The sequence below is a fragment of the Myodes glareolus genome, chromosome 16, assembly GCF_982192425.1.
Source record: "Myodes glareolus chromosome 16, mMyoGla1.1, whole genome shotgun sequence".
Classification (NCBI taxonomy): domain Eukaryota; kingdom Metazoa; phylum Chordata; class Mammalia; order Rodentia; family Cricetidae; genus Myodes; species Myodes glareolus.
The window spans coordinates 45,310,103-45,335,209 of record NC_142041.1 but is presented as its reverse complement, the minus strand read 5'-3'; the positions used below and the strand labels follow the sequence as shown (position 1 = coordinate 45,335,209).

Below are 25,107 nucleotides of genomic sequence, written 5' to 3'. Positions count from 1 at the left end.
CAAAAGAGTAAATAAATTCCAATGAAAATTCCAACAACAAAATTTAAAAAACAAATTCTAATATATGTTATAGCAGCTTAAGAGAATCCCTATAGCCATAAGAAACCTCAGCAACAAGAAGTATGCTGAGGTTTACAGTACCTGACTTCAAATTATTCTATGTAAACATTGTAAGTCAAAGCAGCATGGTGATGATGCAACATAAACGTAAATCTGTGGGATGAAATAGAGAACTCCAATATCATTCCACTGAGCTTCAGTCACCTGAGGTTTCTTTTTAAGCAAAGATGTAAAATATATGCAGGAGTCAGCATTGTCACCAAATGATGCTTGAAAAATATTCCATACATAAATATAGAAGAATGGAATTATGTCCTTATCTCTCAAACTGCATGAAAATCTATTTAAAATGGATCAAAGTTCTCAATATTAAACTGGAAACTCTGAAATTGCTAGAAGGAAAGATCATAAAATAAGATAAAGGCATATGCAAGAGCTTTCTAAACAGTACTTTGCTCATGAAACTATAAAGCTTCTGTACAGCAAAGAAACATCTCAATAAATAAAGAGGTAGCTCATGAAATAAGAGAAAGTTTTTGCCAGTTCAAAGTCTAACAGAGGATTTTTATCTTCTCTTCATGAAGAATTCAAAAAGCTAAACATTGAGGAAAGAATTGATCAAATCATAAAATAGATAATGGAAGAAAATATAAAATTCACCAAAAAAGATTAGTTGTCTTAATATTTATTTACATAATAGTCTCAGCATAATTTGTAGTTTTATAGTTTCTATATGTCCTTTATTAACACTCATCTTGTAGAAAACTGTGAAAATTTTGATAGACTAATGGTGGCCTATATCAATAGTTGGCTTTGTAAGCACACCCTTCACATGAGTGAGCTATATCATTAATATTTCACTAATACAGCTCTTTTACCGGGACCCGTCAACATGGGCCGCGTCCGCACCAAGACCGTGAAGAAGGCGGCCCGGGTCATTATTGAGAAGTACTACACGCGCCTGGGCAATGACTTCCACACCAACAAGCGCGTGTGCGAGGAGATCGCCATCATCCCCAGCAAGAAACTCCGCAGCAAGATAGCCGGCTATGTCACGCATCTGATGAAGAGGATTCAGAGAGGCCCTGTCAGGGGTATCTCTATCAAACTGCAGGAGGAAGAGCGAGAAAGGAGGGATAATTACGTCCCTGAGGTCTCAGCCCTGGATCAGGAGATCATTGAGGTAGATCCAGACACCAAGGAGATGCTAAAGCTTCTGGACTTCGGCAGTCTTTCCAACCTGCAAGTCACTCAGCCTACAGTGGGGATGAATTTCAAAACACCGCATGGAGCCGTTTGAGTCTGTTCCGTCATTTTCATTCAATAAATCTGAAAATTAAAAAAAAATATTTCACTAATACAAAGGATAGAATACGTCACAAAAAGAATTTAAAAAATTATCAAATTAGCAAGATTTCATCAAAGCAATTTTCATCCTTTGTATCAAAACAAATAACTCAAGAAAGCATTTAAAAGAACTCAGACAATGAATAGTAAAATAATTTCACAACACATTGAGCATATAAGGCATAATTATTACTCCACTGAAAAGTTTAAAGAACACATTTCACATCAGGCAGATATATCATAGTTTTCTTAACTAAAGCTTTAATATCAGCACATGACCAGCTTTTAACTTACTAAGCATAGAATGACATAACCAAATATACAGTTAATACTTAATACAAGTTTATGAGTCATTCATAAATATAAAAATATTTCTAATGTTCATAGTCAAATAAAGGGCTACATGTCTATGTAAGGTATATACTTGCATATATGAATATTTATCAATACAATATTGCAAGATATATATTTTTATAGAATAGTCCATTAATATTACATAATTTATATTCATTTTTAGATTTCCCCTAAAATAGGAAAAGCACAGCTCAGAATGGAATAGCTAGTTGTCATATCTGGAACAGAAAAAAAGGTTAAATCAAATTGTGTTAGAAATTTCTCTTGCTCTTAAGACTTCACCAAATAAGACTTGAAGAAATACTAGAACAAACATTTCATATCTATGGACAGTGCATAGAAAATACACTTATGAAAATAAGTTCAATGTTATGGTTGTGCAAAGGCAACTAAAGCTAAAACTGAATGCAATTATTCTCTGATCACCATGGCTAAATTAAAACAGTAAGCTTCTCCCAAGAATTAAAGATATAATTTAATACAAATTATTGTATGATTCTTATTGAAGTGGAAATCAGAAGGTCCTTTGAAAGACTTTTGGCATTGTTATTAAACTGAATACATTGTTACATTGTAATACTGGAATAGAGCCAAAAGGATTACATGGTCATATCCGAATTGCATGAGAATGTTCACACATAGATTAGTGAACTCACTACTACCTAGACTTGAAAGCAGTTTAATGACGCAGCACACTCAAATAGACAACTGAATTATGAAATGTTTTTGTAATGACTAAAGAGTAACCAAGAATTCTTGCACAAAGATAAACAGACTCAGAATATTTAGTGAAAGAATTGAAGCAGAACTCTTATGAGAGCATAGAGTGGCCTCAGTGACAGCAATTGCCTGGCAACAAGTGGTCCCAATCTCTCTGATGAACTCAGACAAAATGAGAAGAGGAAGCAGTACATGTGTGAGTATTCACTAGTTTGAAACTCTAAGTCTCATTCTTATATTTAAGAGTACACAATTTTTTACCAAGACAAAATAGAACAAAAATAAAAAATCAAGATATTTGCTAACATGGGAGAGCAGATAACACAGTGAGTGGAGAAGATAGTCTTTGCTGGCTACTGGCTGTGTTTTTGTCTTCATCTGTGATAATTTATAATTAATTTATAATAATTCATAGCTTATATATTGCATTATATACATACTTGAATGAACTTTATATATTAGAAATAAAATGGGTGTTTTTTTAATCAGATTTAAACCACTCGCAGAAGAGTGTCAGTGTGTCTACCTGGGCCATTTTCCAAAGAATTGGAGACCAGGAATCTGGCAGTAGTTAGCCAGAAGGTCAAACTTTTAATCATATTGTAGCTTTTGTTTGTTTATAAGACTAAATGAATAAATGAAAGTTATACCCTGGGGTTTGTATCAAAGATCAAAGCAGAGGAAGCCAACTTCAGCCACTGACAAAAACATAACAGGAGAGAAGCTGATGACGGAAAGATCAGAAAGCAGAACAAATGCTAAAAGTAAAATACTTGTTCTCTTTTACTAAGGACTTATCAACCATGCTGTTTGAGAATTTGCCGACGTAGTTCAGAGTCACAGAGTAGAAGAATCATGAATCATAAATGTAATACTGTATCATATGGACCCTATTAAATATTTGACCACAAGTTTTCATAAGTTATGTAAAAACATGGTTTGTTGAATATTGTCAGTTATCTTAAGGTCCCCAAAAGAAACATATATATATACAGACCTCTAGACTAAACTTGCACATTCTTATACTATTAGACTTCACCACCAAAGCCCAGCATGATCCTCTAGAGCTAAATCACCTCTTTGTCTGGGCTACAGGCAAACTTAAAGAATTTGTTTCTGTTTTTGCTGTCTTGTACCTATTTTAAGAAAGATAGTAAGAGAAATTTAATCCAAAGCCAAGCATCTCAACATGTGCAAACCAAGACAAGCGACAGTATCTACAGTGTTTTCTTAAGAGAGCCATCTTTCAATGGAGAAGAGCCCAGGGCTTAGAGGTGGAAAATACAGAAACCCTCCAGAGAGGTAGACTCTCAGAAGCATAGGATCTACATCTAACACTGTTGGTCTGAAGTTTGAACTAGGGATTACTGCATATTTTCTTGGAAATTGATTGAAGAGAGAAAAGACCAAAGTGCAACACATAGCACTGTGTCCAAGCATCTTGGAATCTATGCTTTTCCTTTGTTTGCACTGAATAATGGTTGCCCATTGCTTAACTGCCTAACAAGATTCCATATACTGCTCTGAATTGCTTTCAATGCTGTCAACTGCACAAAATTTAAAAATGGGAGTCAAAGATACTAAATAAATATATAAAGTTATTTATGACAAGGAGGAAAACTGGGGTTACATTAAAAGCTTACTAACTCTCAACACCAAGTCATAGTCTTCTTATGCATCAGTTTAAATGCATGATCACTAACACATTTTTAAATTACATTTATTTTATCTTAGCTTTTGATTTATTCTTTGTTCTTTGACAACTCCAAGCAAATATATATAATGCAATTTAATCTTCCTCTTTACCCACTGACTTGTTATTTACACTCTCCCATCATGACCAACCCTCCATTCTTTAAAAGGTTCTTTCTAAGATTAATGATTTTGTATTTTGAACTGAACCCATTTTGTTTAACTGTTGGTAATAATGTGACCATTGACTTGGAACTTTCCATGAGAAGCTGAAGGGGTCCCTGGTAGGTAAACAACTGAAGGCCATGACTCTACCTCTCCCTAAATCTATTGGTAATAGTTTCTCAATTAGGAGCAGAGCACCTTGAGCTGCCTGGCCTTAATCCATGACTGGTTACTGATAGGGACAACTTTTGTATGTATCAGCTAAAAGCAGTCAGGGCTGTTGTGAGCTCATTATTGCAGATTCTGTATATTGTCCAGAAGATGGAATATCTCAGGCCTTCTCACTGTCTTTGCTATAAACCATCTGCCCCATTTTGTTCAATGATATCTGAGATTACATGGTCTGATAATTATGTCTTTTTTAAGGCTGAATATTCATCAGTTTGTAGACAGATACTGTGCTTTCATTTCCTGGCCACCCAGACCAAAATAATCACACAGAAACTGCATTAATTATAAAACTGTTTGGCCAATGGCTCAGGCATATTTCTAGCTAACTCATATCTTAAATTAACCCATTTTTATTAATCTGTGTATCATTATAAGGTTGTGGCCTACCTGTAAGTTTCTGGCATCCTTCTCCTTCAGCAGCTACATGACATCTCCCTGACTCTACCTTCTTTCCTCCTCTGTCTTTGATTGAAATTTCTACCTTGCTATATTCTGCCCTGCCATGGGCTAAAATAGCTTCTTTATTAACCAATGGTAATACAACATATTCACAGCATACAGAGGAGCATCTCACATCATCTGTCACTTATCATCAGAATTTTCTATAACCATGTGTCCAAATTTTCTGCGGCTAAGTGGAAAACAATGTTTCTTTGATTGGGATTGCAAATAGTATTTATCTAAAGGCATAAGTGCTAATATGTAAAAGACAGATGTTATGTCGACTTATTTATATAGCAGTATTCAACTTTCTTATGGAAACTAAAACCTCCCTACCCTGGATTTTAAACAAATTGACAAGGATAGTCATGGATTCCTTCCTGTGAATCAGACTTCAAATTCAGTAAGACATATTCATATCATTACCAATGTTTTACTTGTAGCCATATTATATCTGGTAGATTGTTTTCCAAGTTCACAGTGTTCAAAATTGGGCAAGATCATTCATGACTCTTTTATCCCCCAGAAATTTTTATAATGTTTCTTGGACTATAAGTGCCAATAAGTAGAAAGAAACTTTCTACCTCAGTATTAGCATTTCTCTATAGAGTACAATTAAATTGTGTGAATTTTCAGAAATAAGGTCTTATCAACTAGTTTTATTGGACAACCAAGAAGAATGAAAAGAACCTGTATTGTTTTATGGACCTCTGTGAATCTCTATCTACAACTCACAAGGAGGTATCCCATGCCCTGAAACTGATGGATTTGTTAATAACCCATACATTCTAGCAGATTTTTATCATCCATACAGGTTACATCATTTCAAGTCTTTTTGGTAAAAATGTGTTGGCTTTTGATATGCTCCTGATAGCTACTATGACTCTGCTGATGTTGAATCTCGGAGTAGTTTTAGTTTGCATTTCTCTGAGAGCAAATAATCATGGAGATATTTATTAAAATACATATTCATTTCTTCTTTTGAGAATGCATCACTCAGGTTGACAGCTAAATGTTTGGATTATTTATTTTCTTACTATTTTGGATTTTCATTTTTGTGTATTCTAGATATTTTTCCTCCAGATATATAGCTGGTAAAGATTTTTTTTCAATTCTGTTAGGTTGCCTCATCATTTAATTTAGTTTCTTTTGTGCATAGAGGCTTTTAAATTTCATGAGGTCTCTCTTGTCATTTGTTAGATTCATTTCCTGAGTGACTAAGAACCTATTTAGAAAATCACTCTCTATGATTGTACAGTGGGATAATTCGCAACTTTTCTAATATTTTCAGCTTTACATTTAGGTCTTTAAAAGATTTTGATTTATATTTCTCTGTCTGAACGAACACAATACTTCATCTTCTTTTTATTACTATGTCTCAATAGTACATTTTTAGATCATTGTGGTAAAATCTCCAGCATGGTTCTTTTTTTTTTTTTAGAATTGCCATGGATATCCCAAATATTTTGTGTTTCCATATGCATTGTCAGGTTTTTTTTTTTTTAAAAAAAATATTTCTATAAAGAATGGCAAAGGTTTAGGATTAGGATTTTTGAAGTTGATTTATTTCCACCATCTGGTATCTTCCCTGATTTCATTTATCAGAGTTTTAAAGCTTCCATAGTAGTAGTGTTTCAGCTCCTTCTATAGTATTGTGATTTGAATAAGAAATGTCTACCAGTGGTTCATATGTTAATTCTGGGAACCAGTTGTTGGCACTTTTTGGAAAGGTGTTGGAATTTTGAGGAGGTGGAGCTTTTTGGAGGAAGAATTTCACTAGGGCTTGTTCTTTCTCTCAGTTTTATGTCCATTCATTAAAATGTGAGCAGTTAGATTCCTGTTTCTGCCCCCATTCTTTCTCTGACTACTGTCATACCTTCCATACCCTCATCACAATGAGCACTTTCTCTTTGGAAATTTTAGTTAAAAATAAGTTACTTTTGTTGGAGTATGTAATGGTATGAAAGAGAATGGTCTTTGTGGGCTCATATAAAGAACTGATGGTAGAGTTTGGGAAGAATTAATGAGGTGTGGCCTTCTAAGCAGAGGTGTGTCACAAATACTCACTAATATGGGCTTTGAGGTTCTAAAATCCCATGCCTTTCCTAGTTTGTTTGTTCTTTTTTCTTCCTCTCTCTTTGTGCATCACAGTTACTCCACCAATGCCATGTCTGCCTACATGTTGTCATGTCCCCTGCAATGATGGTCATGAAATTCAGCTCTCTAGAACTGTGAACCCCCAAATTAAATACTTCTTTTATAAGTTTCATATATCATGGAACTTTTTGAGATCAATACAAAAGTATTTAAAGCTGAAGTATGTACTACAGAGTGAGCTATTGCCATGAAAGGTTTAACTGTGCTGGCTTTTGGAGGGATGTGAAAGACTTTGGGACATTGGACTAAGAAAGTTTTGGAAAGCTGAATGTGGAGCTGAATGGGCCATTGTGGTAAGAGTTTGAAAGACATCAATGCTAAGATCAAAGTGGACTATGAAGACCCAACTCAAGATAGTTTCAGAGGGGAACAATATTAGAAATTGGAATGGAGACCATTCTTATGATATTTCTGCAAAAAAAAATTGTTGCTCATTTATCCCTTGTTTTAAGAATCTGCTTGAGGCTAAATTGAAAAGTTTGAACTAACTTTTTCTGGCAGATGAGATTATAAATATCTAAAAATTAACACTGGATAAAAGATAATATCTTCAATATATGATGCTGGGGAAAGTTCTTCTGAATATGAGTTGCTTTTATTGGTTAATTAATAAAGAAATTCTCTATCCTGTAATAGGGAAGAAAAGAGCAAGGTGGGAAAGCTAGCTGAATGCTGGGATAAAATCGACAGAGTCAGGCAGCAGCCATGTAGCTGCCAGAGGAGGAAGACACAAGCCTCCAGTTGGAACCTTGCCAATAGGACACAAGCTTCATGGTAAAATATAAAATAATAGTAATGGGTTAACTTAATATGTAAGAGCTTGCTAGGAGTATGCTAGAGTCATTGGCTGAGCAGCATTTAATTAATACAAATTTGTGTAATTATTTTGTATCAGAGAAGCCTGGAACAAATGAGCTAATATGGTTTAATCAAACAAGACCCTCTGAAATAATGTCCTAAATGGTACAACATCCATGACAGGACTGTTGGCTGAGATGAATACGTCTTGTCAGACTTGATTAACAACACCCATAATTATCAGAAAGTAGTCTAGACAACAACACCCAAAGTCCCTAGATGATTGTTTATAAATTTTGCTTACAAATGGGTTAATTTAAGATTTAGGAGCTAGCTAGCAATATTCTTAAGCTATTGGTCAAGTAGTGTTTTAAATAATATATTATCTGTGAAATTATTTCAATTTTGAGTGGCTGGGAACAAATGAACAACCTCCTAATACACAAATGGTTTCTAGCTTGCTTTGTTTTAATGGGACAATATTATCCTATTAGAGTATGGAGCATTTAGATGAAAATGTTTCACTCTGTGTGTATATGGGGCTTACATTGCTAACTCAAATAGCATATCATCATCTGAAGAATTTTCCCTCAATAATCTGAACATGCTTATATACATATATCAAAGAACATGTCCTCTCTCTGCTCCATAACACCCCTCATCCACATGTAACCAATATTGAAATTCTAGGGACTTCAAATCTATAATTCAGGCCAATGGAGACAGTAATTTTAACTAAAAAAGAAACCAATCACCAATGTTAAGATTGCCTCAGAGAACTCAGCTTTGAAGAAATCAAACAGGTACCATGAACACAAAAACAGCTTTCAAATACTGTAGTAAAATTTCCAGTTTTGAAATAGAAATGAAACAAAAACTGGTAAGGATGAGGATGGGCCTGTATAGAGGTAAATCTATTATAAAAACATTGAATATTTCAATATATCTAAAAAGAAGCTACTATTCATATAAATATTATGAAGGTACTTAAAAATGATATATTTGAATGCAAAATGAGAGTAACTTTTATTTGGAGATGTTTGATATTGTTGCAGGGGCTGCTTGTTCATCCCACCTGTCAAGACCCAAAATAGTCACACAGAAACTGTATTAATTAAATCATCACTTGGCCCATTAGCTCTAGTTTCTTATTGGCTAACTCTTACATATTAATTTAACCCTTTTCCAATAATCTGTGTATCACTATATGTCTGTGGTTTACCAGGTAGAGTTCTGGTGTCTTTGTCCTTCAGGGCTACATAGCTTCTCTCTGACTATCTTTCTTCCAGCATTCAGCATAATTTTCCCCACTTCTCTCTCTTTTACCCTATCAGGTCAAGTCACTTTTCATTATTAATAAACCAATCATATTCAGAGCATACAGAGGGGAATCCCAAATCATGTTACATGGCTAGAAATAAGAACAATGGGAGGTGTGTGCAAATATATACCATCAAGTGATATAAAGGGAAAGATTAATATTTGGCCTGATCAGTAAAACAGGTTTTCTCTGGTAAAGTTTCTATTCTTCATACTAGAATTATTTGGACTTTGTTCTCTGAATTTTTTCTATCAGAATTTTCATATGATAAAAGTAAAAATTCTCCTACGGAAGTAGAAACTAACCATTTAGAGTTGCATTATAAATTACTATGATGAATAAGTGTTTAATAATCGTAATAACTTCATAACCCTTCACAATCTTGCAGGTAATTATTATTTTAGACTATAAATACTACCTCCAAAAAGCCAAACTGTCATCTAGCTTGAATCATGTAATTGTCAGTCTTCTGTTCAAAGTTCTAAACCATAGCAACAGAAATCTGCTCACAATTTTAAGAAATAAAGGTAGGAAACTAGAGAATAATTACCAAAGAGACCAAAGACATGCATTTAAATCTATTTAAGCATTTTATATAAATTAATCGTTTAGTTTACTTATGCATATTTAGATGTGTACATACATGTGTATGCACATTTTCTATATTAGTGCATTATATTACAAATATATTAACAAACATTGCCTATACAATGTATATAGCGTATTGTTGCAAATGGAGCGGTGGGTTGTGTTCCCGCCCAGATCCCGGCTACCTTACACCCGAAATAATTACATAGAAACTGTATTCATTTAAACACTGCCTGGCCTGTTATCTACAACCTCTTATTGGCTAACTCTCACATCTTGATTAGCCCATTTCTAATAATGTATGTAGCACCACAAGGTGGTGGCTTACTAGGAAATATTCAGTATGTCTGACCTGGCGTCTGGCTGACTGGCATCTGACTGAATCTGCTTCTTTCTCCCAGCATCCTGTTCTATCTACTCCGCCTATCTAAGCTGCTGTCCTATCAAAGGCTGAGGCAGTTTCTTTATTGAAAAATGAAAGTAACACATAGACAGATGACCCTCCTCCATCAGTCTATAAAGGTGAGTAATAGATACTCTATACATGTAGAGAAGGACTGCATATATTCATTACACATATTGTTGCAGGACATTATTCTCCTCTTAACGGTTATCATATTCATCAGTGCATCTCTATTTACTTCTAACAAAGCTTCAAGTTAAGTTCTTTGAATGCCAACATTATCCATACAAGACAGAAGGTAGATGTGAATCAGGTCCTTGGATTCCCACCTAAGAGATCAACCACTTCTTCCTGCACATCCTTGAGTGGGATGTCTCTTTTAGAGTTGTTGGTTCAAATGACTCCAAGACACCCTCAAAAAAATTAGAGTATTGTTATTATTGTTCTTTTAAAAAAATAATATGATGATGGGATGATGGGAGCAGCTTCTAGTCTGACAAGGATGGCTGTGGGTCCATGCAAGATCTTCAGGGTGGCAGCGCCATGTGGCCGGGGGAGTCAGGCGGGCGGTTACAGCAGATAAAAGACTCACAGGACATAGTATTTATTTAAAGAAGAGGGAGACATTTATTGTTTAAAGAAGAGAAAAATAGAGAGGCATAAGAAAAACATAGAGAGAACAAAGACACACGTACACATGACACGAGACAAACACAAAAGAGAGAGAGAAGATGGCGGCAAGGGAGGGTCAGAAGTGACTGGGGTGGGCGTGGTTAGTTCTTAAAGTGACAGCAAAAGAATAACAGTCCCAATCCTTTTTATAATAAAAAGTAGAAGGTTAGACATTACAGATTAAAGGAATTGGGGCGGCGAATTCTCAAGGCTGCTTCCGGCTGATCTGTGGGCATTGTCTTTGGGGAGAGTGAGGGAGATCCGAGAGAAGCTGGGTGCTGGTCACATCCTGGCATAGTTGGTCTCTGCTCCTGACAGGACAGGTGTCTGTGGCATGGAAATGTCTGGTGTCCCTTGTACCTGGTTAGGGTATTCGCAGAACAGAGGACAAAGTTAAATTGAGAAAAAATTTTTAGGACCAGGGAATTGTGGGGTTTGTAGCTGACCTGTTTATGATGGGTTCTTTAATTTGGCTCCCTGGAACTTATAAGAAAAACAGAAGTTTTATATATATATATATATTGTATTAAGAACTCCTTGGATTTGTAAAAATAGAAATTATAATGAAAAGTATTTTTATTTGGTGAGAAAACCTGGCAAAACCTCTCAGCTATCAGACTGTCAGAGATCTTTGAGAAGGATAAGATTTTACTTGAGTTATTGATTAAACAATGACAGAGAACTTACTTGGTTGGCATCCAGAGCTACTTTTTGGGTCATCCCTGGTCGCTGAAGGTTGTATTTGACCTTTGTTGTTTAATGTAGAGCCTGCCAGGCTTTTGAAGACCCTGTGGGCTAAGAAATCTTTAGGAAGACAGGTCTACCTTGAACTGGCCAGCTAGGCTGTCGATTCCAGTGATTTTGTCCACGTTTGGAGGTCTCCAGTTTAGGTGAAAGGCAGTTTTTGCCCAATGGTCAGCACTTGGCAGTCAAAGCAAACTGCAGATGGATGGTGGTCAGTGATGTGACTGTTTGTCTTCTGTCTTCTTGGAAGAAACAGAGTGCTTGCTAGGAGTCAACCTGTCTCTTTTTGTTATGAAAAGTTTTTTAAATAATTAATATCATATTCCACAGATCTCAGAGCAGTTGAGGGCTGATTATTAGGTATAGCTGCAGTATAGAATCTGTCTGGAAGGTTGGGTTTGAGTTTGACTGTATTGACTCTTAATAGGTAAGATCCATATTTGTAAAAAGACAGAAAGAAAAAAAACTGTTTGTAACATTAAGATTAGTGGCAAAACTGACAATGGTAGAAAACAGCTTAAAAGTACATACCAGTTTAAAATGTGAGACTTATGATTTTGTAGTCTGAAATGAGATGAAATGAACAATCATTATACATAGAAAGATTGAACAGGAATTAGGCAAACTGCACGCCTCTGATGGGCCCTATCAGAAGCGTGTCACTATGCAAAACACCTGTAATCACAGTTAATGAGAACACCAAAGAGGGGGAGAGGAAAGGCAGGACATACATAAGAATGAGAAAGCTTGGTAGCGTGATCTGGCTCTCAGTGAATCTAGCGATAAAGTCACCTGACCCCAATGAACATGGCGGCGGCCACGTGTTGTGGGGGGGGGGAGTTACAATTTTTGAGCTGTTGTTGAGCTGTCATGCCAAACCATAAGCCGCAGAGGGGAGCAAAAGTTTGGAACCAAAAAAAAAAAAAAACTGCACCATGTCATGGCTGGGATGGAAAAGCCAGTGACTGTCTGCCATGGAAGATTGCTATCCAGAGTCTGAATGGTGAAAACCCGCATAATGAACGAGCACCCAGGACCACGTGAATGAGCGTCCTCGATTCACGGGTGGGGAGCTATGGGCCTACCTGGATAAACCAGTGGCCGGGGCCGCTCCATAGCGGCGGTACGATGAGAGGAGAGAAAAAGGAAAGAAAAGAAGTGAACATGAAAAAAGATAAAGAAACTGAGAACCCGGTCCCCAGACAAATGTCGAATGCACAGCACAGGAAGTGTGCAGTGCTAACGCAGGTGGACCAACCCCCGGGGTCGTCCAAACATGATTCCGGTAAAGGAAAGCAACCATCTGTAGCAGAACGAGGAGCGACTCACCAATTGAAGCCGGTGTTGTTTGTAACAGGTGGGTTGGTGTTGAGACCTTGGTCTTGATCCAGTCCTGAAAATTGGAGCTCAGAGTCCCAGACGAAAGGTGAAGCTGGGACTCTGGCCCTTGGCGGGTGAATCTCTTGAGTCCGCGGCACCAAATATTGTTCTTTTTAAAAACATAATATGATGATGGGATGATGGGAGCAGCTTCTAGTCTGACAAGGATGGCTGTGGGTCCCTGCAAGATCTTCAGGGTGGCAGCGCCATGCGGCCGGGGGAGTCAGGTGGGCGGTTACGGCGAATAAAAGGCTCACAGGACATAGTATTATTTAAAGAAGAGGGAGACATTTATTGCTTAAAGAAGAGAAAAATAGAGAGGCATAAGAAAAACATAGCAAGAACAAAGACACACGTACACACGACACGAGACAAACACACAAGAAGATGGCGGCGAGGGAGGGTCAGAAGTGACTGGGGTGGGCGTGGTTAGTTCTTAAAGTGGCAGCAAAAGAATAACGGTTATTGCTTTTGATCACATTCTAGAAATTGAAGTGATTCCTTTTTGCTTAAGCCCTCATACATTTGAAACAAGGGACTTAGAGAAATCAAGTCAGAACTGACCTAGACGTCTCCTCCATGAGGAGTAAATAGTTCTTCTATTACCGAAAGAGCTGAACAAATTGACAAAAGAGAAAAAAAATAGTATCCCTGTGTAAGTGTATACCCTATAAAAAGTAACAATTGCTGTTACCAGAACACCAAAAAATCCTGAAAGGTGTAATACTGGTACTTTCTTTTTGGTCAACAGTCATCTAATAGGAGTGAATTCACAGCTGGTTTATAAGCAGAGTTCAGTACTGTGCAACTGGTAAGGCCATGACCTCCAGAATACGACCTATTTCACCAAACCACTATTGTTTCTAAATATGTTCTATTTAGCTTTATATATGCAGATAATTATACCTTGCCCCTCAACAAAGAGGCTTTTTATTTTAAAGCAGATGGAGACCATTACAGAAACCCCTACTGGTTAAAATGCAGAGGAAAATCTGGCCACGTGGTGTGTATATTTGTGAAGTTATAAAAGAAATTAGATTAAAATATAAACAGTGCTGCTACTCATTAATCATATAATTTGAATATCTGCATAATGTTAATGAATAATTTACAACTGACATCCAGTGTTAAATATTAGTAAAGCCTTTTCCAAATGCTTGATATTATAAATGACATCTAGCATATATTTAGTTATATTTTATGATTTTATATATAATATATGTGATATAATTATATGTATTTAATAATAAAAAAAATTTTAATTCTTTTCTAGCTCTGGACATGAATGATTTTCTTATACCAGAATAAAATAAGTAATAATATTTGGTATTTAACAAATATTTTTATAATAATTTTGAAATTAGCTCTTCAAACTTTATATTCAAAGGGAAGAATACATACTTAATTTTTTTTAAAAAAATAGAGATTATCTAGTTATTCCAAGTCTGAGGAAGTATGGTATGATGCTGGGATATCTGATCTTTCATTTCTTGATAATTTTTTTAGATTTTTTTAATTTGTTAGCAATAACACTCATTATCAATATGTTTGTTTATATTTTGGAGTTATCAATATAGTTTTAGTTTTTGATTATTAATTTAGGTTTTAAATGAATTCCTTTAGTTCAATGTTAGAACACAAGCCTGTAACTTTTTGTAAAATAGTTTGGATTTATTTTCTTCTTTTGTATTTTTAATTACTTATTTATTTTTTAAATTTAATTTTTATTCTAACCACAGTTCTCCCTTCCATCCCCTTTGCCTCCTCACTTTGTCTTCCTCCTCATCCACTCCTTCCAAATGTTAAGACCTCCATGGAGTGCCAGCAAAGCCTGGAACATTAAGTTGTAGCAAGATCAAGCCCCAACCCCTTTTATCAAGGCTGAGATACCATCTCATCATGGGAATGGGCTTCAGAAAGCTATGTAATGCACCATGAATAGATCCTGTTCCCCACTACCTGGATCCCTTCAGATAGACCAAGCTTCACAACTGACTCCCACATACAAAGGACCTATTTAAGTCCCATGCAGGCTCAACAGTTGTCAGTTTGGGGTTTGAGTTCCCATGAGTTTGGTTTAGCTCTCTTTGTAGATTTCCCTGTCAAGATCTTGAGCTCCCTTGTTCATATGAACTCTCCTAACTCTCTTAACTGAATTCCTAGAGCTCAACCTGGAAGAGGATCTCTGCATCTGGTTCGATCAGTTATTGAATGATGGCACTAAGATGTCAATTTTGGGATATTCACCAATCTGATTACAGAAGAAGGCTAGTTCAGGTACCCTCTCAACTATTGCTAGGTGTCTTAACTGGAGTCATCCTTGTGAATTCCTAGGAATCTTACTAGCACCATATTTCTCTCTAACTCTATTGTGGCTCCATCTATTAAGATATCTCTCTCATTGTTATACCACTCCATCCCTCGACCAACTGGACCATCCTGTTCCCTCTTGTTCTCATCCCCCATCCCCTTCCTTTTACCACACCTCCTCACCCCCTGTATACCTAGGCAAACTCATCTAGTTCCCCTTCCCAGGGTGATCTATATGTCCCTCTTTGGATCCTCCTTGTTACCTAGCTTTTCTGGAGCTGTGGATTGTAGTCTATTTTTCCACTGTTTTACATCTAGTATCCACTTATGTGATAGTATATGCTGTTTTTCTTTCTGGGTCTAGGTTTCTTCACTCAGGATGGCTTTTTCTAGTTCCATCCATTTGTCTGCAAATTTCATAATGTCATTGTTTTTTTTACCATTGAGTAATACACCACTGTATAAATGTACCATATTTACTTTACTCATTCTTCAGTTGAAGGGCATCTAGGTTGTTTTGAAGTTCTGACTATTATAAATAATGCTACTACGAACATAGCTCAGCAAGTGTTCTTGTGGTATGACTGAGCATCCACTGGGTATATGCGCAAGAGTGATACCACTGGGTCTTAAGGTAGAATATTTCCAAATTTTGGGGGAAGTTGCCATACTTATTTCCAAAGTGGCTGTACAAGTTTACACTCCCACCAGCAGTGGAGGAGTGTTCCCTTACTCCACATGTTCTCCAACATCAGTTGTTTTCAGTATTTTTTTTTTATCTTAGCCATTCTGACAGGGGCAAGATGGTATTTCTGAGTGGTTTTGATTTGCATTTCCCTGATGATTATGGATGTTGAGCAATTCCTTAAATGTCTTTTGATCATTTGAGATTCTTCTGCTGATAATTCTGTTTAGATCAGTACACCCTTTTAAAATTATTTTTTATATATTTTTATTTTGATGTCTAGTTTCTTGAGTTCTTTTTTATTTTGGAGACCAGTCCTCTGTCAAATGTGGGGTTGGTGAAGATCTTTTACCATTCTGCTGTTTTGTAGGCTGCTGTTTTGTCTCGTTGACAGTGTCTTTTGCTTTATAGAAATTTCTGTTTCAGGAGGTCCCCATTACTGATCGTTGCTCTCAGTGTCTGTGCTAGTGCTATTATATTTAGGAAGTGGTTTTCTGTGCCAACGCGTTCAAGCATACTGTCCACTTTCTCTTCTATGACGTTCAATGTGGTTAAATGTACACTGAGTTCTTTTATCCACTTGTATTTGAGATTTGTGGATAGCAAAAGATATGCATCTATTTGCAATATTCTACATGTTGACATTCAGTTATACCAGCATTATTTGTTGAAGATGCTCTACTTTTCCATTATACAATTTTGACTTCTTTGTCAAATATCAAGTATTCATAGGTATATGGATAAGTGTCAGGGTCTTCAATTCATTTTCATTGATCCAAGTATCTGTTTTTATGTCAATACCAAGTTGGTTTATTACTTTATCTTGAGAGTAGAGCTTGAAATCAGAGATGGTGATGCCTCCAGAAGATCCTTTATTCTACAGGAATTTTTAAAATATTCTGCATTTTTCATTTTCCCATATAAAGTTAAGTATTGTTCTTTCAAGGTCTGTGAAAAAATGTTTAGAAAGAATAGTGGGCCACTTGCAGCCTCCCATCTGGCTAGCTAACCTGAAATAATTACACAAAAATTGTATTCTTTTAAACACTACCTGGCCCATAGTTTCTGCCTCTTATTGGCTAATTCTCACATCTTGCTTTAACCCATGTTTAGTAATCTGTGTAGCACCACGAGGTGGTGGCTTACCAAGAAAGATCCTAACCTGCATCTGTCTCAGAGAGGAGAGTCATGGCGACTCCCTCACTGCCTTCTTCCTCCCAGCATTCTGTTCTGGCTACTCAGCCTACCTAATTTTCTATCCTATCAAAGGGCCACAGCAGTTTCTTTATTAACCAATGAAAGTAACACATAGACAGATGATCCTCCTCCATCATTTCCCCTTTTTCTGTTTAAACAAAAAAGAAAGGCTTTAACTTTAACATATTAAAATTACATATAACAAAACAGTTATCAAGCAAGAATTGCAGTTACAATATTTATATTTATTTTATCTTTTATCATAACTAAGGAAAACTATAACTATAACCATTCTTCAACTCCATCAAAGACTCCAGAAGGATATAATACTACCTAAGCAAATAAGAAATAAGCAACTTCCAAACTCTAGAAATGACAGAGACATCTCGCTGCCTGGATAGTCACCCAAAGTTCCTCTGTACTATTGGGGCATACATCTTCAGCTTTCAGGCCCATAATAACTAGCAGACATTTCCATGAAGCAGGAAATTTCAAAGGCAGGACATTATGCTATGTCCTGCATAATGTCTTGCAGACTCTTTCATGAATCAGGAACCCCAAAAGACTATCTCACCTTTAGGCAAGTTCAGCAGTCCTCTCTCTGTGGATTTTTATGTTCAGTTTATGCAACAGTCCAGGCAAGAGCAGTTTCTTGCCCAAAGGGCTATCAAACTCCATAGCAACCTCTTCGATGCCCATCTTCCTCTTGAAGTAGATTGGTGCTGTCAGGAGCAGACGTGTCTCATTGTCATAAAAAGCCCTAAGTTATTAAAACATTAAATGCCATATTCTGTAGTCTTTGAAAGATATGAAGAATACTTATCTGAAATATATCTATGCACATCTAGAAAATCTAGCTAACATGACTACAAACTTGACTATTATAGATGATTATCTGTTAACCTATATTTCCTAATTATACATTACATTCTTAAATGAACTATACAATCACAACACCTTAATCAAGTTCAGGAATACATATCCATATAAAAAATTGACCTTAAAATTCATACCAATGCAAATTATTCATATTTATATCATATCCCCCTTTAAATGTAAAAGACCATTTACAAACAATATGTGGGAATATGGCGCAGTTATTTCTCTCCAAACTGTTTCATGCTGTATGGGGGCACTGTTAATCATGTCTTTCATGATTCCTCTCAGTTGACAGTTGAGTGAAGTGATAACCTTTCAGGAGGGTGTGGTCTATCATACCATATTGGGATAAAAGCAATCCACAGGGTCTCATCCTCTGTGAAAACAAAAAAAAGACCCTCTTTTTCAAAGCATCATATCCTTAGACCCAAATTCTGCAGTCATAATACTTTTATAATAATGTACATGGTGGTTTAGCCTAGCAGCCCATAAATGAAATGTCTCTCTGTACTTAGCTCCTTCACAGTCAAAAATTTCAAAGATAAATACAATGAACATAATCCAGTCTCTCTGAATTTTCCATTTTTACGTGGCTTATTTTTCTTTCTTTATTTTAATCTATAATTATCTGTACTCTGTCTCTTTAAAGACCTTACCCTTTTTTTAAGGCATTAACTTTATTCTCTATATTCTTTTTCTTTTCTCTCCCAAGCCTACATATACTCATCCAACACTGTGACACATATAGAGGTCTTCTATGTCTGAATTTGTCTTATTGTGAATCTGTAATTTTTACTATCCAGGAGCATTTTTGTTTTGCATTTTTCAATCACTAAGCACTTAATAATCTAAGCTGTGACATTCCTAGGTCAAAAACAGGTACTGCCTGCTTTCCCGCCCAGACCAACGTGGCAGAGCCGCTTGTGCCTCTGAACCTTGTACATTGCACAGCTAGCGTGGTGGAGGTGCTTGTGCCCTCTGAGCCGCAGCAAGCAATGACCCCCTTTTAGGCACACAGAGAGTCTAGTTGCCATCAAACAAATCGTAGAACTTTACATCAAATGATCCATTCAAAAGCTCTGTCTCCAGTAGGAGCCAGACAGAGATCGCCATAGCGGTATAACTCAGAAACTGGTATTTCAAAACTGCCACTTTCTAGTAGACCTGGTCCCGTTGCCTACTCAGACAGGAAGAGCTGAGCCGTGGACATGGTCTTAGCGACTTTATTCCTGACCCCAGTGGGCAGACAAACGTCTGGGCCCAGAAATGCTCCTCCATAGCCAGAGATTGCACTGGCAGCGGGACTCAGGAAGCCGCGTTTTAAAATGGCGCAGCTTTTTTTTTTTCTGCCGCTAATGCTGAAACAGGAAATCTCTCTACAGCACGCCCTAGTAAACAGCAAAAAAGCTGTGTTAACCTCTCTCTCTCCTTTTTAAGATCTCTCAGGTTTTACATGGAATCAGTTTACAATGTTGAGGCACCAATTGTAGAAGGAGCAGGCTGCATTCCTGCCTGGCTCCCACATGACAGATGACCCTCCTCCATCAGAAATGTGTTGGCAATTTGATGGAAATTACATTGAATCTGTAGATTGCTTTTGGTAAGATTTCCATTTTTATTATGTTGATCCTCCCTATCAAAAAACAGAGGTCTTTCCATTTTCTGATATCTTCTTCAATTAATCTCTTTAAAGACTTAAGGTTCTTGTCATAGAGGTCTTTCACTGATGAGGGATTTCCCTCTGTATGCTGTGTTTACCATTAATGAATAAAGAACTGCTTTGAACCTATAGCAGATCAGGACGGGGCAGAGCAGAGGTAAGCAGAGAGGACTGGACTAAATGCTGGGAGAAAGAAGGGTGGAATCAGAGAGAAGCCTTGTAGCCCTGCAGGAGATAAATGCCAGAACTTTTCCCAGTAAGTCACCGCCTCGTGTCGATACACAGATTAATAGAAATAGGTTAATTTAATATGTAATAGTTAGCCAATAAGAAGCTAAACCCAATGGACCAAGCAGTGGTTTAATTAATATAGTTTCTGTGTGATTATTTCGGAGCTGCGCAGCTGGGAACCAACAAGCAGCCTCTTCCAACATTTCACTTGTCTGGTTAGAGTTGCCCAAAGATAATTTATATTTATGGTTATTGTAAAAGGTGACATTTCTCTTTAATGTCTCTTTAATTTTTTTCTCAGCCCATTTATAATTTGTTTATAGGAGAGCTACTGATTGATTTTTTTTTTAGTTAATCTTGTATGCCACCACATTACTGAAGGTATTTATCAGCTGTAGGACTTCCCTGGTAGAACTTTTGGGATCATTTATGTATGCTATTATGCCATGTGCAAATAACAAAAGTTTGACTTCTTCCTTTTCAATTTGTATCTCCTTGATCTCCTTTTATTGTCTTATTCCTAGCTAAAACTTCAAGTAAAATATTCAATAGATATGTAGAGAGTGTACAGACTTCTTTTCTTTTTAATTTTAGTCGAATGGCATTGTGTTCTCCCCCATTTAATTTGCTGTTTACTGTCGGCTTGCTGAATATTTCTTTTATTATGTTTAGGTATGTTCCTTGTATTCTTGATCTCTCCATGACCTTAATCATGAAGGGGTGTTGGATTCTGTCCAAGGCTCTGCATCTAATGAGATGATCATGTATTTTTTTTCCAGTTTGTTTATATGGTAGAATTGACAGATTTTCATATGTTGAACCAATACTGCATCTCTAGGATAAAGGCTGCTTGGTCATGGTGGATGACTTTTTTGACATGTTCTTGAATTTTGTTTGTCATATTTTATTGAGTATTTTTGCATCCATGTTCTTGACAGATATTGGTCTATATTTCTCTTTCTTTATTGCATCTTTGTGTGGTTTGGGTATCTGGGTAACTGTAGCCTCGTAGAAATAATTGGCAATGTTCTTTCTGTTTCTATTGTGTTGAGCACTTTAATGAATATTGGTACTAGAGCTACTTGAAATTTTGGTAGAATTCTCTACTGAAGCCATCTGGCCCTGGACTTTTTTCCCCCTTTGGATTGGGAGACTTTTAATGACAGCTTCTACTTCTATACAGGTTGTAGGCCTATTTAAATTGTTTATCCGATCTTGATTTAATTTTGTATGTGACACCTATCCAGAAAATTGTCCATTTCTGTTAAGTTTTCCAATTTTGTGCAATACAGGTTATGAAGTTTTACCATATGATTCTCTGGGTTTCCTCAGTGCTTGTGGTTATAACCCCTTATCATTTCTGATTTTGTTTATTTGGATATCCTCACTCTGCCTTATTAGTAGTTTGCATAAGTGTTAGTCTATCTTGTTGATTTTCTCAAAGAACCAGCTTTGTTTCCTTGGTTCTTTGTTGCGGGGGGCCATCCTGTCCTGCAGGAATGAACGCCACCAAAAACGAGAATTCCTTCTCTGGTCACATCTTTATTTGGAGCATTCCCTTGAGGAAAATTGGGGGAAGGGAAGATAGAGCAGGGACAAGAGAAAGCTTAGAGAGAGAGCGTTGGGCCCCGAGGCAGTTGCTTTTAAACGGTGGAGCGGCTTGAACGCTGTCCTGATTGGTTAATGCCATTCTGCTGGTCTGAGCATGTGCAGGCAAGGGTGCTCAGCCCCACGTGGCTACCTCCAAACTGCAGGACCACCTGTGCCTCCAGGTGGCTCCCAACATCTCCCTCTTCTCTTGTTAATAAGAGCAATAAGGCAAAACTATTCTTCAACCTGGTCCCCACCTCATGATGTGTGGACCGATTAAAGAAAAGAAAAGCAAGACACACCCTTCCCGTGCAATGGGACAACTACTTCCCTGGGAGTGCTAGGGCTGTGTCTGCACACCCTCCGCCTATGCATACCTTCCTCTATGCCGTGGGACTATCTGGTCCCTAGAGGGTACAAAGGCTATGCATGGCTAATTGCCTATGAGCTCTTTAGAAGCTGAGAGCCAAACTTGGGGTGAGGATACACATTCCAAGCCTGTGTTATAAAGACCTTGTCCCACCTCACTTGGGCTAGCAGGTAGCACATCAATAAAAGACATACAGCACTTCCACCTAGACACAGCATGCCAAGGATATCTCTGCTCCCACCCATTCCTAAGGAAGGAAAAGGCAAAGTAGAGTCAGTCAGAAAATTGTTAAGAGATTAGAGGTTGCACAGGGTGCTGCTCAAGGCGATAACGTGAAACAGCTGCTCTTGACATCGCCCAGAAGGTCATCTCTGCTGCCTCCGCATGAATCTTCCACAGCAGGACACTCAGCATCCACTGGGTCATCTTCTTTATCTCTCTGGTCGGTCTCGCTGGCATCCAGATGTATGTCAGCATTCCTAGAAAAACATAAACAAAACTCTCCTCCCAAATAAACATTTAAGAGTATTAAAAACTCTCAGTGTAAAAATTTAGCACAATCAGTACTGGAAGTAGGCTGGTTTTGAACTTAGAGATCTGTAGGTCTCTGCTTCAAAAAGCAAATCTTGTTTGCCTGTACCAGCAAAATTTTGAATTAAAATTAAATGTATAGAATGCAAGAGAAATCCTTTCTCTGGGGGAAGCTGTCACTGGTAGTGTAGTCCCCCTCTTATGTCTAAAAACCAAAGCAGTTGTCACTGGGAATTGAACTCAGGACCTTTGGAAGAGCAGGCAGTGCTCTTAACCTCTGAGCCATCTCTCCAGCTCCCTTATTCAGATGAAAAAACCCTCTAGGTAGCATTGTTTATTCCACCCGTTGCCAGAGGCAATAGGTAATGGTAACCAGGTTGACGCGCCTTTATTATGATAATTAGGACCAGTTCTTTGAGGGAGAATGGGCGTAGACCATCGATCATCTGACTACTTCCTGCTGACAAAGGGACGTTGTGAATTTTTGGGGGATAAATGTTTTTATCTGACTGAATTTTTGGCGACAAATGTTTTTATCTGACTGAATTTTTGGCGACCTTGGCTGAGGGCGGCAGCGGCAGCAGCAGACAGCGGCGGTTGCCACAGCTCCGCCTCTGAAGCCCATTATGGCGCTCTCCGCATGGCCCAAAGGCATGGCTCCGCCACGGGCTGTGCGCGGGCTCGCCGTTTATCCCGTAACTGCGAACAGTAACTCAGCCTCACCTCAGGCATTGAATTCGCACCGCCAAGCTCCGGCGAGGGGGGCATCCGCCCACCCGTGGGGGGGCTTCTCCTGCCCGGTCTGCCCGCACGCGGAGCCCCGTTCTCTGGGAACTCATCTCCGCCCGCCCATGTTGCTATGGAAACACAGTTCAGAGTTTGGCCCCTCTCCGTCTTTAGGTCTTTAGCGGTGCTGCAGCTCACCACGCAGCTTCCGCCTCTGCCTCCCGAGTGCTGGGATTAAAGGCATGCGCCACCACTGCCGGCTACTTCCTCAAACAAAGTTAAAGTTTTCTGTACGTGAGAGCCAGAGACTGAGCTCTCTTATCAAAATTAGGCGAAAATCACCTCCAAAAGCTCTGTGGCTCTTTAAGAATAGGAAAGGCAGTCTTAGAACACGATCAAACTCGCCTCCCTACGAGACTGTTGCCCCGAGTCTCTTATCAGCGAGTACGGAGGTGGACGGAAAGGGAGCGGAAGCCGCGGTCTCCCGTATCCCATCGTCCTCATAGTCCCGCCTTAGTTACCTCGCCTTTTTTGCTGCTGTTCACATTCCTCCTGCACTGAACTTAAGGGATTTTTCTTCCCCGTTGCTTTCTGTACCTTCTTTCAGATACCTTAACTTTGATTTTTTTTTTTTGTATTTTCTTTTCTTTTTAGGCCTATCCTTTGAAATTCTTTTTCCTCCCCTTTCTGGAGGAATTCACCTGACGTCACTCACCGCTCCACGTTCTCAGAGTTCTGAAATTCACGGCTCTCTGTCCTGGTGTCTGATTTCAGCTTTTTCTCCCGGGCTTACAGCACGTTGCTGGGCGCTTCCTTCTCAGGGTCCCCCGGTGTAGTTGTCAGGGTCCCTCAGCGTCCCGGGGTTTCGAGCACCAGTTGCGGGGGGCCATCCTGTCCTGCAGGAATGAACGCCACCAAAAACGAGAATTCCTTCTCTGGTCACATCTTTATTTGGAGCATTCCCTTGAGGAAAATTGGGGGAAGGGAAGATAGAGCAGGGACGAGAGAAAGCTTAGAGAGAGAGCGTTGGGCCCCGAGGCAGTTGCTTTTAAATGGTGGAGCGGCTTGAACGCTGTCCTGATTGGTTAATGCCATTCTGCTGGTCTGAGCATGTGCAGGCAAGGGTGCTCAGCCCCACGTGGCTACCTCCAAACTGCAGGACCACCTGTGCCTCCAGGTGGCTCCCAACACTTTGTATTGCTCTCTGTTTCTATTTTATTGATAGGATAAGCCCTCAATTTGAATATTTCCTGCAATCTACTCCTACTGGCTAGGAAGACTTCTTTCTGTTCTAGAGCTTTCCAGTGTACTGTTAAGTTGTTAGTGTGAGATTTCTCAAACTTCTTTAGGTAGACATTTGGTGCTATGAACTTTCTCTTTAGAACTGCTTTTATAGTGGCCCACAAGTTTGTGTATATTGTATATTCATTTGCTTTGAATTCTACAAAACAGCTAATTTCTTTCTGTATTTCTTCCTTGACCCAGTGGTGACTCAGTTGAGCATTATTCTGTTTCCATGTGTTTGTATGCTTTCTGTAATTTTTGTTGCTGTTGAATTATAACTTTAAGCCATGATGATCTGATAAGATATAAGGGTTTATACCATTTTTTTAATCTGTTGAAATTTGTTTTATGACTGAGTATCTGGTCAATTTTAAGAAGGATTCCATGAGATGCTGAGAAAAGGGTATATTCTTTTGTTTTGGGGTTGAATGTTCTATATAAATCTGTTACTCTCATTTTCATCATAACATTTGCTAGCTTCCTTATTTCTATGTTAACTTTCTGTCTGATAGCCCTATCCATTGTTGTGCTGAAGTCTCCCACTACTAGTGTGTGGGTTTTTGTTTGATTG

General features: G+C 38.0%; 1 protein-coding gene across 1 annotated transcript; it reads left to right on the top strand.

The window, feature by feature from the left end:
* Nucleotides 1-934: 934 nt before the first annotated feature.
* LOC148119577 (small ribosomal subunit protein eS17) lies at nucleotides 935-1,407 on the top strand. The gene has a single exon (XM_087897214.1). It carries the CDS (start codon nucleotides 953-955, stop codon nucleotides 1,358-1,360), a length of 408 nt encoding a protein of 135 aa, XP_087753340.1. The 5' UTR covers nucleotides 935-952; the 3' UTR covers nucleotides 1,361-1,407.
* Nucleotides 1,408-25,107: the final 23,700 nt, after the last annotated feature.

Excerpts from the sequence above, each read along its gene's own strand:
- LOC148119577 (XM_087897214.1), top strand. The coding sequence starts at position 953 with ATGGGCCGCGTCCGCACCAAGACCGTGAAGAAGGCGGCCCGGGTCATT.